At 39.2% G+C, this 18,564-nt stretch overlaps 1 protein-coding gene across 1 annotated transcript in view; it reads right to left on the bottom strand.

Moving 5' to 3' along the window:
- URI1 (URI1 prefoldin like chaperone) overlaps positions 1-18,564 on the bottom strand; it is a 92,009-nt gene that overhangs the window by 60,882 nt on the left and 12,563 nt on the right. The window contains exon 2 of the mRNA XM_049786233.1: positions 317-351. Within this exon, the coding sequence (XP_049642190.1) occupies positions 317-351 (35 nt within the window). The remainder of the gene's footprint in view (positions 1-316; positions 352-18,564) is intronic.

Raw genomic sequence — 18,564 nt, 5'->3', positions numbered from 1 at the left:
AATCCCAAAGAAAAGATATCAGCTTCAAAAATAGCTTTTCTGCTACTCTGTATCTTTATTTTAAAAAATTTTAGAGAGAAAATTAAAAGAGAAAAAAGAAAATTAGAATATACACAGTGATAACAGCAACTTCTGGAAATCGGGCAACATTCAATTCAATAAATTATAAAGCAATAAAAATTAGCATCAAAGCATTCAAAACAGGATTAGAAGAATTCAATTACCAGTTATATAAATAACAGTACACACTTTCTTTACAACAAGTAGATGATCCCGTCAGTATTTCAAAAATGAAATAAAACCATCTTTCACTCACCAATGCTGGATTTTCTCTTGGCAGTTAGTGACCACCTGTCATGAAAACAGATAACTGCTTATGAAAAACAGGGCTATACACAAAGCTACATAATCAGTTTATCAGAAAACTAGAACTGCAGCTTTACAGATTTAATAACAACACAGTATACATTTTTATTTGTCAAATGCACAGAGATGTGAATGTTCGTTTTTAAGCAGCATACTTTATCATAACCCTCTAATGCAGGCTGATAACTGCAGAACAAATTACAGCTTTCCGATTTACACTTTAGTACAAAACCAGCTTCATAACTATTAGGTGACATATGATATAAGATAACTAGTATTTTGTACAATCTACAGTCTTGTTTTCAATGTTACATATTTTGAAGAATACGCAAATGTTATAAATTACCAAAAAAATGTAACATTCACATTTCATCAGTTCTAAAAAAAAGACAGCAGTGGAAATGTTCTGTCAGTATATCTCCAAGTGTTTTCACCTGTAATTTTTATTCTGATGCAATAAAATTAAAATGAGTTCAGTTATTTTTTTTTCCTCCATTTCAAGAAGAAACACTTGGGATAAAGAGATACTCTGAACAGCCCATTTGTTCCCACAGTAAATTAGGATTAAATTTTTTAAGCACTTCAAAAGCCAAGTTTAAACCCGTGCTTATAATAAGAGACAATGAAATTAAGCACAAAATTATCTGTTTTCCTAGAGATATTTCAGTAAATCACAAAATGCTCAGGACACAAGAACACTTTCCATTAAGGGATGGAGAGCACTTGGATAGGAATTCAAAAAATAAGTTCTCAAAAATTACTGGTCATGTTTTGAAATTGAAATTTAAAAAATTTTGAACAATAGTATCAAATAATGTAACACCATCTTAGTGGAAGTGATAGCAGTCAAAATACTTAAAACCAAAGCTATGTGGAAAAGACAGTTTTATCTGTCTGAACTACTCTAGTTCACTGCTTAAATATCAATATTGTCTTTCAGATAGCTCAATATTCACAAGAATCACAAAGGATACTTTTGTTTTGGCCTGTCACTAAATTCCTGTATAACATTTAATTCCTGAAATAAATGTCCTCTTTTGGTACAATTTAAATACTAAGGCAGCAATCCTGTAACAAAAAACATGCTGTAATCAGAGACCAAACCATACTACATATTAGCTCAGCATAGAAAGTCCAGTTTAAAATGAGGATCTTTCAGTATCAATCACATAGCAACACTTAATAACAGTGGTAATACATAACAGAGCACTGACATTACATCTGGAAAAGCCGGGCTAAAACTACATGAATCCATTTCACGTTCTGGTTTGGCAGTAATTAAGAAACAAACAGAAATAGATATAAAATTAAAAGAGAAAAAAATATCTTGATGAAATTCCTTTTATAAAGTTCCTATTTAACAACACCAGTAAAATAGGAGACCCAAAACAGTAAGGATGCTTTCCAATCCCAATGTATGTGTTTCCAAGCATGAAGTGAGCCAAAGGCACAAAAAGCAAAGCCCTGCAAACCATAAGAGCAGAATGTTCATTAACCTCTACATGATAATCCTTTCGTAGCTGCATATTAACTAGTTACATATTCATAATCATTTACATTATTTAAAGGACCTTCTACAAAATTTTCTATGAAATATCCATTAGTGACAGTGTTAAAGGTTATAGAAGATAGTCTACTTAATGTTTCCAAAAAGCCTTTTTTTTTAATTATGTAAATTTGGCACATACGCTTTTTATGTTTAAAAAACAAATCCTGGATAAAATGGCATGCTTTCTCACCATCGGCCCCTGCAATCTACTTACTACACTTTGTTCTACTATACTTACCCCCCCACACCCGTGCCTCATTTCTTCCTACAAATCTCCCCAAATACAGATATTCGAGACAAAAACAAAAAACAAAAAAGTCATTTTGATAATTTCAGATGTTTCAACTATCAAAATATTGTCATTTTCAAGATTTTAGTTATACTCAGAAGAGAGGTTCAATTAAATACTATTCAAATGGAGGATAAATATTTCAAGAACCAAAAGTAAAAGAGGCAGATATGAAAATACACAGAATAACCTTCTGATTTGTGATATGCCTACAGATCCAAATACTAAGTAGGCCAGGGATGTACATGTATAGCAGTCGTAGAGCTGTGGGTTTTGCAAGTGTGAAGCCCTGGATTTGATCCCTACATAGGATAAAGGGCGATGGGGATGGGAGTAAATACTGACATAGTATTCACAGCTATCTGTGGGTTGAAGAGTAACTTTTTCAAGACTATGTTGTCGGGGCCGGGTAGGTGGCGCTGGAGGTAAGGTGTCTGCCTTGCAAGCGCTAGCCAAGGAAAGACCGCGGTTCGATCCCCCGGCGTCCCATATGGTCCCCCCAAGCCAGGGGCGATTTCTGAGCACATAGCCAGGAGTAACCCCTGAGCGTCAAACGGGTGTGGCCCAAAAACCAAAAAAAAAAAAAAAAAGACTATGTTGTCAACTAAATACAGAGTGGCATTACCAAAGTATTACTTCAGAACTAGAGACTGCTCAAAGGGCAGAGCACATGCTTCATATGCAGGAGGCCCGGGTTTGATGCCAGTGTCCAATGAATGTCACATGATTCCCTAAGCACTGCCAAGAGTGAGCACAGAGCCTGGAATCGCTTCCTAGTAATTTAACTGGTAAATTACTCAATTTAATGTAATAGCTATTTCACCTGTTCAGGTGTTCTGGGACCACATTCGGTAATCCCAGAGTCAAGAGCTATAGAGATTACACATATAGACTTGAGTGGAGGACCTTAAGAGTGTGGAGTGTACCATAAAGTAAAAGGAAAAAGTTGAATATAGAGGGCAGAAAGGTGTGGGTGACTCCCAGATAGAATGTACCACAAACTAAAGAGAAGTTTGAGCTAGGATGTAGATGTCTGGAAAATAATTCTTAAGATTTTGAGTAGGGGGCCCGGAGAGATAGCACAGCGGCGTTTGCCTTGCAAACGGCCGATCCAGGACCAAAGGTGATTGGTTCGAATCCTGGTGTCCCATATGGTCCCCCGTGCCTGCCAGGAGCTATTTCTGAGCAGACAGCCAGGAGTAACCCCTGAGCAATGCCGGGTGTGACCCAAAAACCAAAAAAAAAAAAAAAAAAAAAAAGATTTTGAGTAGGAGAAATTCAAGGTCAGAAATTTTTGTTTGGGCATGTGATTTTTATTCTTTTGTGCACTTAATATGTTTAATTTCTTTATAGAATAGCTTCTCTTGGGCGGGGTGGTTAACATCCAGTGGTACTTGGGGTTTACTAATGAGTGTACTTAGGAATTCCTCCTAGCAGTATTTAGGGGACCATATGTGTTTCTAGGGCTCAAACCAGGGCCAATCACATAAAAAGCAAGCACCCCTGCTGTTCTGTTGCTTCAGTCTTAGGTCAGCAACTGGTTGTTAGCTTGTGCAAAGATCATCATTGTAGTCATCTTTCAGATCCAGAATTTGTAATCACCCCAGTTTCTTTAGATATAATTAGGGTGAATTTAGATTGACCCTACTCAGAATCATTAAATACTACCTTTCCTTCATTGTGGATACAGGTGGAGAAATGGAATTCTTTGTCCTAGATTGGAAGAGGGCAGGAGTTTTAGCAGTAAGATATAGGAACGAAAAGAAAATTATTTGTATCTCTAATAAAGAGTGCTATAATTTAGGCAATGCAAAAGCACAGATCAAGGCCAGGAATGTAGCTCAGTATTTGAGCCACAAGCCTGGCATATGTGATTCCCTGGATTTAATCCCTGGCATCAATGAACACAATTGCAACTGAAAAATTCAACAAGCACTGGGTGCAGAGTTCTAAGTTTGTGCATATTCCTTCGTGGACAGAACTCATTGAAAATGACTTGAGTTAGAATTTATTCCACTTATTTTGAATATTCATATTTTTCATGACAAATGTTACTGTATTTGATGCAGGATTATATTCTCCTGGGGGTTTTCTGTAACATGATATATGTACTATATTGCTTCACTAAATTATGTATGAGAAGTTCCAAATTAAGAAACAGTTGTTGGGGCCGGGCGGTGGCGCAAGAGGTAAGGTGCCTGCCTTGCCTGCGCTGGCCTTGGACGGACCGCGGTTCGATCCCCCGGCGTCCCATATGGTCCCCCAAGCCAGGAGCAACTTCTGAGCACATAGCCAGGAGTAACCCCTGAGCGTTACCGGGTGTGGCCCAAAAACCGAAAAAAAAAAAAAAAAAAGAAACAGTTGTTAAGAAGGTGTTTGGCCGAAGTAATTGTAGCCCTGTGCTTCCTGCTGGCCCCTTTCCTTTTATTGCTGCAATGGAGCACACTTAATTGAGGAGTTTTTTTCTCTTTTGGTCACACAGTGCTCAGGGATTATCTCTAGCTCTACATTTAGAGATCATCCTAGTAGAATTTGGGTAACTATATGTGGTGCTGGGGATCATTCTGCCCACTGTTTTCAGGCCTTTTGATTAAGTTTCTTTTTTTTTTTTTTTTTTTGGTTTTTGGGCCACACCCGGCGGTGCTCAGGGGTTACTCCTGGCTGTCTGCTCAGAAATAGCTCCTGGCAGGCACGGAGGACCATATGGGACACCGGGATTCGAACCAACCACCGTTGGTCCTGGATCAGCTGCTTGCAAGGCAAACGCCGCTGTGCTATCTCTCCAGGCCCTGATCTGTACGTCTTTATTTTTAATTTTTTTGGATTTTTTTGGGGGGCACACTCGGTGATGCTCAGGGGTTACTCCAGGCTATGCGCTCAGAAATCACTCCTGGCTTGGGGACCATATGGGATGCCGGGGATCAAACTGTGGTCCGTCCTGAGTCAGTTGCGTGCAAAGCAAATGCCCTACCACTGCACCATCGCCCCAGCCCCTATTTTTAATATTATTTAATTAAAAATTTGCTAGATATTAAGGCACCATAATTTACATAGTTATTTGCTAAACTTCATATCCTGTGTTCTTGGGTTGGAAGAATCATTGTCAAAATAAACACCTATCTGGGGCCAGCGAGGTGGCGCTAGAGGTAAGGTGTCTGCCATGCAAGCACTAGCCAAGGAAAGATCGTGACCACGTTTCGATCCCCCTGCGTCCCCTATGGTCCCCCCAAGCCAGGGGCAATTTCTGAGCGCTTAGCCAGGAGTAACCCCTGAGCATCAAACGGGTGTGGCCTGAAAAACCAAAATAAATAAATAAATAAACAAACACACACCTATCTAAATTACTATCAATCATCTGTACTTCTTTAAACAGTCTTGCTGCATACTTTCTGTAGTGTGCAACAGTAAGTTATATCAGGTCTGCTTTCCTGCACAAGAAAGCCAAGAAGATGCCATCAAACACAATCTCTAGGCCCAAACCCTGTAAAGGGCCCCACCCATTAAGGTGGGTGCTGATCTCTGCCGTGTGATTGGGCACAAGAGAGCCATTATAAAGGACTGCTGCCTTGTTCCCTGTCTGCTTTCCTGCACAAGACAGCCAAGAAGATGCCATAGAACACAATCTCCAGCGCCCAAACCTGGTAAGGGCCCCACCCAATAAGGTGGAGTCAGAGGAGCTGGGTTGCTCCACTTCGCTCCACAGTTGCATGTATCTTCTAACTCACAAACCCCCACACAGCACATAAAAACCACTATACAAGTGTTGCAATGGGGAAACAATACAGGACAACACCATGCATAGAGAATGAAAATGATATGAAAAGTAGCAACTACCTAGTTAGCCTCTCAGATAAGGAGTTTAGAGTATTAATATGGAGGATGCTCAAAGAACTCAAAGCAAGCATAGATCGATCTGAACAGACCATAATGACAGAACTTACAACTGAAATAAGAGGTCTGAAAACTCACTAGATGAAATGAACATCTCAATGAAAAGCCTCTCCAAAGGAGTAATGGCAGCTGAGGACGGGGGTCAGTGAATCAGAGGATGAGATGCAGAACAACTCCATATAGCAGAAGAGATCGGAAAAGAACCTTAAAGCAAATGATCAGACAATGAATAAACTACTCAAAAAATGTGAACAGATGAAAATAGACTTCTTTGATAAACTCAACAGAAACAACATAGGAATCATTGGAGTCTCAGAGACCCAGAAAGAGAATATTGAGAAGAGCTGGAGGAAGAGTGAGACGAGGAAGAAGTCTGAAGAAGGGGAAAAAGAATAAAAAGAAAAAATGAAGAGGAAGTAAAAGAGGAAGAGGAAAAATAAATGGAGAAAGAAGAGTAGGAAGAGAAGGAAAAAGAAGAGGAAGAGAAAAGAAAGAAGGAAAAGAAAGAAAAAGAAGAGGAAGAAGAAAATGAAGAGGGGAAAGAAGTAGAGGACGAGGAAGAGAAAAGAGGAAGAAAAAGAAAAAGAAGAGAAAGAAGAGGAAGAAATAAAAGAAGAGAAAAAAGAGGAAAATGGACTGAAGATTTATTTTTAATTTCTTTTCTTATAATAGTGTCCTTGTGGGCCCGGAGAGATAGCACAGTGGCATTTGCCTTGCAAGCAGCCTATCCAGGACCAAAGGTGGTTGGTTCGAATCCCAGTGTCCCATATGGTCCCCCGTGCCAGCCAGGAGCTATTTCTGAGCAGACAGCCAGGAGTAACCCCTGAGCACCGCCCGGTGTGGCCCAAAAAAACAAAAAAAATAAATAAATAAATAAATAGTGTCCTTGTTTAAGCACTGTGATTATAAACATGTTTGTAGTTGGGTTTCAGTTAAAAAACTTTTTTTAAATTAAATTAAATTAAAATGAATTTGTTTGTTTTAGTAGGCAGAGGGAGGTCAACACTGGTGGTGGAAATTGCAAAAAAAAAAAAAAAGAAGTTAAATCAACACAGTCACTTGTTAGAACACTTATTAAAAATCATTTCAGATGAAATCAATCAAATCAAAATGCTTTCTGGAAGTACTTTCAGCAGGAAGTGAATTACATTGATGAGCATAGTGTGCATGGTTTATACTTTATTCAACTTTCAATTAGTATAACTATTTTCCTGGACATCTATAATCCAGAAATGGAACCTTCAAAACGTTACTTACTGCCTTTTGGGGTCAATAGTTAAGTATTGCACGTAGGGCATTTTGCACATGACTGACCTAGATATACGCCCAGGATCCCATAAGGTCTCCGATGCACCAGCAAGAGTAACTGGGTATGGCCCCCAAAAAACAGAAATGAATAAATATCATTGTCTTTATTTTTAGAAATATCACAATGCATTTGTCACTGATCTCAAATATTTCCATCATGATGGAAGTATTTCTATTAGAATAGTTGGGATTATGAATGATAAATAAGTAAAAGAAAAAAGAGGCCTAATGTGTATGAAAAACTAATAAAGGTAAAAATTAATAAAGAATGTAATAAACAAGCACATATATACTTAATTTATGTTTGAATATGAGAAATGCATTAGAGGTCTGATTAGGTGAACTAGGCTAAAAAGATAAAGGGGAATCAATCTGATTTAATTTTTTTTTTTTTTTTTTTTTTTTGGTTTTTGGGCCACACCCTGTGCCGCTCAGGGGTTACTCCTGGCTATGCGCTCAGAAGTTGCTCCTGGCTTCTTGGGGGACCATATGGGACACTGGGGAATCGAACCGCGGTCTGTCCTAGGCTAGCGCAGGCAAGGCAGGCACCTTACCTCCAGCGCCACCGCCCGGCCCCCTGATTTAATTTTTTTTTTTTTTTTTTTTTTTTTTTTTTTTGGTTTTTGGGCCACACCCAGTAACGCTCAGGGGTTACTCCTGGCTATGTGCTCAGAAGTTGCTCCTGGCTTGGGGGACCATATGGGACACCGGGGGATCGAACCGCGGTCCGTCCAAGGTTAGCGCAGGCAAGGCAGGCACCTTACCTTTAGCGCCACCACCCGGCCCCCTGATTTAATTTTTTAATTAAGGGACTTAAAATAACTTCCGGTTGCAGTTTATTTATTTATTTATTTATTTATTTATTTATTTATTTATTTATTGGTTTTTGGGCCACACCCAGTGACACTCAGGAATTACTCCTGGCTTGGGGGACCATATGAGACACTGGGGGATCGAACCAAGGTCTGTCCTAGGCTGGCACACGCAGGCAGACGCCTTAAGGCTTGTGCCACCGCTCCAACCCCAAGTTTATTTTTAACTTTTCAATCAATATATTAAAAAAATTAACTTGTTTGCAGTTTTTATACAGGCACCCCTTATTAGTACTTTTTTTTTTTTACAGTTTTTTTTTAAATATTAGGAAACTAGGCAATTCTTCCCTTTATGTACAAGGTAATTTAAATAGTCCGTACTATGTTATTTTTGGTTGGGGGCCACACTCAACTGTGGTCAGGGCTTTCTCCTGGCTATGGGTTCAGGAATCATTCCTAGAATTGCTCAGGGAACCATATGGGGTGTTAAGGATCAAAGCCAAAACAGCTGTGCGAAAAGCAGATGCCCTACCCACTCTACTATCACTCTGACCTCACTATTATATCTTTGTTAGAGGGTTGTTGGTTTTTTTGGTTTTTTTTTTTTTTTTTTTTGAGTTGGAGTGTCCCTGGGTAAGGAGGTAAGCAGTTTGCCTTGTACATGGCAGACTCAGGTTTGATTCCTGGCATCCCATATGGTACCCTGAGGATTGATCTCTAAGCACAGAGTCAGGAGTAAGCTTAAGCACAGTTGGATGTGGCCCTCAAACTAACAAACAACAACAAAAATCACAGGTGAGTCTATAAAAATAGGAGCATCTGGTAAGACACCAAAAAAAAAAAAAAGTAATGTGTACATCATTTTTAAAGTAATTATTTAGGTCCTGTAATTTACAGTGCTATAAATAGTTTCAGACATGTAATAAACTATTTTTAAATTCTTATAACATTACCTAAAAATAAATAAACAAACATATTTAGGTGAGAGGGAACCCTTGAGCCCTGTTAGAAGAAAGACACTGATAGAGGAATTGATGCTGAAACAAACGTAGAAAATCTAAAACCAGGGGTCGGAGAGATAGCATGGAGATAAGGCATTTGCCTTTCATGCAGTCTCTCGGTGGTTCCAATCCCAGTATCCCATACGGTCCGCTGAGTCTGCCAGGAACAATTTCTGAGCATAGAGCCAGGAGTAACCCCTGAGTGCTACAGAGTGTGACTCCAAAAAACAAACAAAAATAATAATAATAATAATAATAATAATAATAATAAAAATTGTATGGAAAAAGAAATTCCACCACTGCCTAAGCAAGAATTGCCTAGAATAAGCAATTTTACTTAGAATTTTTACTAAGAATAAGTAAAAAGGCCCAGAGTGATAGCACAGCAGTAAGGCTTTTGCCTTGCACGAGGCCAGACCCTGATTCAAATCCTGGCGTCTCAAATAGTCAGTCCTGAGCCTGCCAGGAGCGACTTCTGAGCTCAGAGCCAGGAGTAACCAGAGGGCTGCCAGGTGTAAACCAAAAACAAACAAAAAAAAAAAAGAGTAAGTTTAAAAGAAGAAAGATGTGGGGCCGGGCGGTGGCGCTAAAGGTAAGGTGCCTGCCTTGCCTGCGCTAGCCTTGGATGGACCACGGTTCGATCCCCCGGTGTCCCATATGGTCCCCCAAGCCAGGAGCGACTTCTGAGCGCATAGCCAGGAGTAACCCCTGAGCATCACCGGGTGTGGCCCAAAAAAAAAAAAAAAAAAAAGAAAAGAAGAAAGATGTATTCTCTGACTTTAAACTATATCCTCAAATTATCACAATCAAAAATATATATGCTGGAATAAAAGCAAACTTTATTCAGATCAATGGAATAAAACTGAAAATCCAAACCTTTGGACTTACAACAAAAAGGCTAAGTGCTTTAACTGAGTAACTGATTGCAAAAAAAGCTTCATCAACGAATGACGCTAAAAAAATGTTGGATTCGTACCAAAAATAAATAAATAAAACCAAATCCCTATTTCTCATCATGTACAAAGGGTAATTCAAAACAAATTAAAGATGTCAATTCCACCTAAATCTATTGAATTTAATAAGGAAGTCATAGGCAGAATTCTATAATATTGATCTCAAGTAGTAAGAAAAAAACAAAAAAAAAAACAAATAGACTATGTTAAACTAAAATTTTCTGCACTGCAAACAAAATGACAAATATCATACTAAAGGGAGAAAATATTCACATGTCATTTATCTAAAGATGTATAATTAAATCCAAGATACTGAAAACACAAAGCTTAACAAGAAATAATCCCATCCAAAAATGGGGAAAGAGCTGAACAGATAGTACAAGCAGTATTGACTTGCACTTAGCCAATCTAAGTTTGATCCCTGAAAGGCCATACGGTCCCCAAGTACCACTATGAGTGATCCCTGAGCACAGAAGTAGGAGTCCTGAGCTAAGTCCTGAGCACAGCTTAGTGTGGTGTGGCTCAAAAACAAACAAAAATGGTAGGGAGGACCAACAGACACTTCCTCAAAGACATACAGATGGCCAACAGGAAGATGAAAAATGTTCAGTATCTCTTATCATGAAAATACAAATCATGGGCCCGGAGAGATAGCACAGTGGCGTTTGCCTTGCAAGCAGCCGATCCAGGACCTAAGGTGGTTGGTTCAAATCCCGGTGTCCCATATGGTCCCCCGTGCCTGCTATTTCTGAGCAGACAGCCAGGAGTAACCCCTGAGCACCACTGGGTGTGGCCCAAAAACAAAACAAACAAAAAAAAAAGATGAGAAAATATCAGCACTGGTAGGGATGCAGTGAATAAAGAACCCACATTCACTGTTGGTAAAACTATTATCTAATTCAACTTCCATGAAAAACGGTACAGACATTTCAAAAAACTGAAAAAGACTGTCAAATAAGCCAACAATTCTACTTCTTGCCATTTACCACAGAAACATTAATCATAAGAAAGTACATTTACTCACCACAGCACTATTTACAAAAGCTGATCCATAAGCACAGCAGATAGGAAACTAAAGAAACGATCGTTCATAAACACAATATATGTATAAATACAAGGTCAGATATACGACCACTTCAACATAGATGGAAATGGAGGTGCTAAGTGAAGTGAATTAGAACGATAAATTAGACAAATAACAGATGACCTCACTCATCTGTGAAGTATAAAAAGAAGCAATGCGAGAGAACAGACAATGCCCAACAAAAATAATCCCTGAGATAATGCCAAAAGGATTGAGAGTTAAAACTGTCCAGTGAGAGAAATAAGAAAAGGCATCCAGACAATGATGAATTCCTGGTACTCCAGTGGTAGGTGTGGCACAGTAGCATGGGGAGCATAAAATAGCATTAATACTATTAAAGAATAATAAAACCTGGGCCCGGAGAGATAGCACAGCGGTGTTTGCCTTGCAAGCAGCCGATCCAGGACCTAAGGTGGTTGGTTCGAATCCTGGTGTCCCATATGGTCCCCCGTGCCTGCCAGGAGCTATTTCTGAGCAGACAGCCAGGAGTAACCCCTGAGCACCGCCGGGTGTGGCCCAAAAACCAAAAAAAAGAATAATAAAACCTGAAAAAAAAGAAGAAAAAAGAAAAAAATTTAAAAAACCCTCAAAAATTAGTAAAAATAAAATGAAAGGATCCTACTATTTCAGGAGTTAAAACATGTAGAAAAAATGAGGCTGAGTGGTTGAGACTGTATTATCACTTACAAGCAGCAATTTTGCCACATAGAAACTGGAAATAGGAGATTCAAAATCATATCTCTTTTCCTCCACCATCTCATTTATCTTCAGCTAGAAATTTTTGGCTTTGTGGAGTATCTTATCAAAGATAGTAAGTAACAAGTTACAATAAGACAAACACCCACTCTATGAACTACGGGGAATCTTAATTACAAAGGATCAGAACAAAATAAACAGTAGAGGTAAAGACTGGTATGTTAGGAAAAAGAGCTGAAAAGCAGCTCCCTGAAAGAACTGAAGACTAATGTCAAGACAAGGAGTGGGAGGGTAGGAACTCATATATGACTGCTGAAGAGGGGAACCTATAAAGGGACCAACTGGATGGCCTATCAATAGTGAAGATGCTGAGAAATGGGGCAGCACCAATGGCAAGAATGACTCATAAGAGGCCAGAGCGGTAGTGCAGTGGTAGGGCATTTTGCCTTGCATGTGGCTCACCCAGGAGGGACCTCAGTTCAATCCCCAGAGTCCCAGATGGTCTCCCAAGCCAGGAGCAATTCCTGAGCACATAGCCAGGAGTAACTCGAGCATCAACGGATATGGCCCAAACACGCCCCCCTCCAAAATAAATGTCACCTGGCAAAAAAAAAAAAAGAATGACTCATAAACACAGAAGAGTTTTAAATTTTGTCCCACTATATTTTTTTTTACTTTGACAAAAACAAAAAACAAAAAACTTAGGCCAGAGCAGTGGCGCAAGTGATAGGGCGTCCGCCTTGCCTGCACTAGCCTAGGATGGTACGATTCCCCAGCATCCCATATGATCCCTCAAGCCAGGAGGGATTTCTGAGCGCATAGCCAGGAGTAACCCCTAAGTGTCACCAGATGTGGCCAAAGAAATCAAAACAACAAAAAAAAAAAACCAAAACAACAAAAAAAAAAAACAAAACAACAACAGAAAAAAACTTTACTACAGATTTACAGAGACAGGAGTCAAAGACCTAAATCTGTCTCCTCCATCTTGGATTTATATAATGAGTGTTTTTATAAGGTTAGGAGATATGATTATAGATATCCATTTCTAAGCAATTTTATTTTAGGCGGGCATTAACTATATTTACTTGTGCAGTTATCACCTCCATTTCCAGAATCCTTTCATGTCACTAATCTGAAACTAATCAAACCCCCCACCCATCACTCTTCTCACGTCACTACCCCCAGGCCCTTTCTCTATGAATTTGACTACTACAGATATCTCATAAATTACCTGGAGCCAGACAGCATTTGTTCCTTTGTGACTGACTTATTTCACTTAGCCTGTTCTCAAATCAGATCATCTTGTTGACCTAGTAGATTATCTAGTACTTTTTTGGCTGCTATTTATAAAGCAGCTATGGGCATAGGTATGCAGAAATTTGTTTAAGACTTTGTTTTTTATATTATTTTCAAATATACCCAGGATATTGATTGCTGGAACATGAGGGTGCTAGTCTTTCTTTTAAATTGAAATTACTTTATTTAAAATAAGACTGTATCAACAGACGAATGGCTAAAGATAACTGTGGGTACACAATGGAATATTATGCAGCAGTCAGGAAAGATGAAGTCAAGAAATTTTCCTATACATGGATGGACATGGAAACTATTATGCTGAGTGAAATAAGTCACAGGGAAAGAGAAAGACACAGAATAGTCTCACTTACTGTGGGCTCCCTTGCCCCTGCAGGGAAACCACAAAGGTGGGTTAATTTCTTGAAGGGAATGTGGGTTTAAAACATACGAAGAACACACACAAAGAAAATGGGAAAACTAGTGAGAACCAGCTAGCTTTCGTTTACTGTAAAGAAGGCAGATCATTATATAATCATTCATGGTGGGGAGGCAAACAAAGAACAGTAAAAAGAAGTATAGAGCAAAACACTTTGAGCAACTTCTCAAGGCTTATGATTACACAGATAACAGCGTCAGTTTTTTCCCTAAAATTCCTCAAGTCGTCTAGCTACAGAGTTAACAATGATTCCCTAACATAACTCCCCCTAGAACCTGGCTACATAGATAACAAATATTGCTTCTCACAACCCATGAATGTGTCTAGAATATATTCTGTCTAACATATGATTTTCTCCCAAGGTTACTGGCCTCAGTGTTCCCTTTGGCTTGTCACAATGCCACACATAACCATTTAGATTGACCGTTGTAAAGGCAGGCTGCATCCTTGTTCAGGCCTCTTGAGAGATTGCTAGAGACTAGTTAGGCCTCAGGCATCTGCTAGAGACTTACTAGGCTTCAGATCCCCCACATTTATCTAAGAAAAATAAAAGACATTATTGTACATAATGCCCAGAGATGAGGATCAGAAGACCGCTCCACGATATGAAGCTCTCCCTCAGGAGGGATGAGTGCAGTTAGAACACTAACAAATACCATGACAATGTGAATGAGTGAGAGAAGTAGAATGCCTGTCCTGAATACAGGCAGGGGGTATGGGTGGAGAAATATGGGGTGCATTGGCGGTGGGAATGTTGCACTGGTGAAAGGGGGGGGTGTTCTTTTTGTGACTAAAATCCAACTACAGTCATGTTTGTAATCACGGTGTTTAAATAAAGGTTAAAAAAAATTTGACTGAACTTCGCTGGATCTCAGATGCCAGCACCCTTCTGCCTCTCTACTCTGCTGTCCTGCATTTTGGCCTGATTTCATCCTGGGTGCGGCCCATCTGCCAGCCTGCCTTTCTGTGAGCCTTCCGTGGAGGTGAGTCGACACGCCCAAAAAGGGAGAAGCCAGAGGAGCACGGTTGCTCCGCTCCCCTTCGCGACGGTGCACAGCATTTAGCCGATGAATACAATCACAACACGTAGAAAAACACGCCGTACTAGTGTGACAATGGGGAAACAACACGGGCCAGTGCCAGACATAGAGAATGAAGATGGCAACTCTGATGACTTGAACATGACCAAACCACCTAGTCAGTCTCTCAGATAAGGAGTTTAGAGTTGCAATATGGAACATGTTCAAAAGAACTCAAACAAAGTATAGAAAAGAAAACTAAAAAGAATCAGGAGAATATGAAGATAGAAATGAGAAAACTCCAAACAGAAATTTCAGATCAAATAACAGGTCTGAGAAACTCAGTAGATGAATTGAAGAAAAACATGTTTGAGATTTCCCACAGGTTAACAGCAGCTGAGGATAGAATCAGTACACTGGAAGATGAGATACATAACAATTACATACAGCAGAAGAAATTGGAAAAAAGCCTCAAAGCAAATGATCAAACAATGGAAAATTACTCAAAGAATGGGAACAGATGAAAATAGAAGTCTATGATAAGCTCAAACAGAAACAACTTAAGATCATTGGAGTCCCAGAGACTCAGGAAGAAAATCTCCAGGAAGAATCAACAGTCAAGAACAACATTAAAGAGAAACTACCAGAGATAATTAATACATGTGATCAAATCCTGCATGCCCGAAGAGTGCCAACTAAAAGAGACCCCAGAAAAAACACCCCAAGACACATCCTAGTCACTATGACGAATCCCATAGATAGAGACAGAATTCTGAAAGCAGCAAGATCGAAAAGAGAAATTACATTCAAGGGAACATCCTAGAGATTTACTGCAGACCTGTCACCAGAAACACTCAAGGCCAGAAGGCAGTGGTGGGACATAGTGACAAAACTCAATGAAATAAATGCTTCGCCTAGAATACTGCACCCAGCAAAACACACTTTCAGGTTTGAAGGAACAATACATAGTTACACAGACAAACAACAGCTCAAAAACTTCACAGACTCAAAACCATTCTTAAAAGAAAAACTGAACGGCATACTTTAAGACAAGGCTTACCAACAGACACACCAAACTTTAATATAAAGATGGCACTAACTCCCAGGACAATTCTTTCTCTCAATGTCAATGGACTAAATGCACCAGTTAAGAGACACAGAGTGGGGGCCGGAGAGATAGCATGGAGGTAAGGCGTTTGCCTCTCATGCAGGAGGTCATCGGTTCGAATCCCGGCGTCCCATATATGGTCCTCCCGTGCCTGCCAGGAGCAATTTCTGAGCCTGGAGCCAGGAATAACCCCTGAGCACTGCCGGGTGTGACCCAAAAACCACACACACACAAAAAAAAAAAAAAAAAAAAAAAAGAGACACAGAGTGGCTAAATGGATCAAAAAACTCAATCCAACCTTCTGCTGACTACAAGAAACGCACCTGAATAGTCAGAACAAACATAGACTCAAAATAAAAGGCTGGAGGAAAATCATCCAAGCAAACAACACCCAAAAAAAAAGCAGGAGTGGCCATATTAATATCAGATGATGCAAACTTTATACTTAGGAAAGTTGTAAGGGACAAAGATGGACATTTTGTATTAATCAAGGGATATGTACAGTAGGAAGAAATCACCCTCCTAAACATATATGCACCGAATGAGGGGCCAGCAAAATATTTAATACAACTGTTGACAAATCTGAAAAATAATATCAATAACAACACAATAATTGTGGGAGACCTCAACACGGCATTGTCAACACTAGACAGGTCAACCAGACTGAAACCCAACAAGAATATACTAGACCTGAGGAGAGAAATGGAAGAAAGAGGCCTAGTAGATATATACAGGACACTCCACCCCCAGAAGCCTGGATACACATTTTTCTCTAATGTACATGGGACATTCTCTAGGATAGACTACATGTTAGCACACAAAACATACCTCCATAATATCAAGAGGATAGAAATTTTGCAGGCTGCCTTTGCTGACCACAAAGCCCTGAAATTATATATAAACTACAAAGGGACACAGAAGAAAAATTTTAACACCTGGAAGTTAAATAGCCTCATACTGAATAATCAGTGGGTCCGAGATGAAATCAAAGAGGAAATCAAAACCTTCCTGAAAACAAATGACAATGAAGACACAAATTATCAGAACCTATGGGACACAGCAAAAGCAGTACTGAGAGGAAAATTTATAGCTTTGCAAGCACACATCAGGAAAGAAGAAGGGGCATACCTTAATAGCTTAATGACGCAGCTCATAGAATTAGAAAGTGCTCAACAAAAGGATCCAAAAATAGGGAGGCAGAAGGAAATAACAAAGCTGAGAGCAGAAATCAATGAAGTGGAAACCAGAAAAACCATCCAAAAGATCAACGAAAGCAGAAGTTGGTTCTTTGAAAAAAATAAACAAGATTGATGACCACTGGCAAAACTAACAAAGAAAGAAAGAGAGAGAAACTTGATAACTCGTATTAGGAATGAAAAAAGGAGAGATCACTACTGATATGGTAGAGATTCAAAGGGTAATCAGAAACACTTTGAGAAACTCTATGCCACTAAAAATGAAAACCTAGAAGAAATGGATAAATTTTTGGAATCTTATAATCTTCCACGATTGAATGAAGAGGATGTAGCATATCTAAACACCCCCATCACCATTGATGAAATTAAAACAGTAATCAAATGTCTGCCCAAAAACAAAAGCCCAGGCCCAGATGGATTTACTAATGAATTCTTTCAAACCTTTCAAGAGGAACTACTACCAATCCTGGCAAGACTCTTTCATGAAATTGAAAAAACAGGAAAACTTCCAAATAGCTTTTATGAAGCCAACATTACCTTGATACCTAAACCAGACAGAGATGCTACGAAAAAAGAAAATTACAGACCAATATCGCTGATGAATGCAGATGCAAAGATCTTCAACAAAATCCTGGCAAATAGGATTCAATGCCTCATTAAGAAGATCATCCACTACGATCAAGTAGGTTTCATTCCAGGAATGCAAGGCTGGTTTAACATCCGTAAATCTATCAACATAATACACAACATCAACAGCAAGAATAAATAAAAATCACATGATCATATCAATCGACGCAGAGGAAAGCATTTGACAAGGTCCAACACCCATTCTTGATCAAAACTCTCAGCAAGATGGGAATGAAAGAAACCTTTCTCAATATAGTTAAGGCCATCTACCACAAGCCAGAGGCAAATATTGTCCTCAATGGAGAAAAACTGAAAGCCTTTCCTCTAAATTCTGGCACAAGACAAGGCTGTCCTCTCTCACCACTCCTATTCAACATAGCACTGAAAGTACTCGCTATAGCGATTAGGCAAGAAAAGGATATCAAGGGAATCCAGATAGGAAAGGAAGAAGTACCAAGCTCTCACTGTTGCAGATGACATGATACTCTACTTAGAAAACCCCAAAGACTCTACCAAAAAGCTTCTAGAAACAATAGACTCATATAGCAAGGTGGCAGGCTACAAAATTAACACACAAAAATCAATGGCCTTTCTATACACCAATACTAATAAGGAAAAAATGGACATTAAGAAAACAACTCCATTCACTATAGTGTCACACAAACTCAAATATCTTGGAATCAACTTGACTAAAAATGTGAAGGACCTATACAAGGAAAACTATAAAACTCTGCTCCAAGAATAAGAGAGGACACGCGGAAATGGAAGCACATACCCTGCTCATGGATTGGCAGGATTAACATCATTAAAATGGCAATACTCCCCAAAGCACTGTACAGATTTAATGCGATCCCCCTAAAGATACCCATGACATTCTTCAAAGAAGTGGACCAGGAACTTTTGAAATTTATTTGGAACAATAAACACCCTCGA

Source organism: Suncus etruscus, chromosome 14, assembly GCF_024139225.1.
Source record: "Suncus etruscus isolate mSunEtr1 chromosome 14, mSunEtr1.pri.cur, whole genome shotgun sequence".
NCBI lineage: Eukaryota > Metazoa > Chordata > Mammalia > Eulipotyphla > Soricidae > Suncus > Suncus etruscus.
The sequence above is the reverse complement of the archived record's forward strand: the minus strand, read 5'-3'. Positions and strand labels throughout refer to the sequence as shown.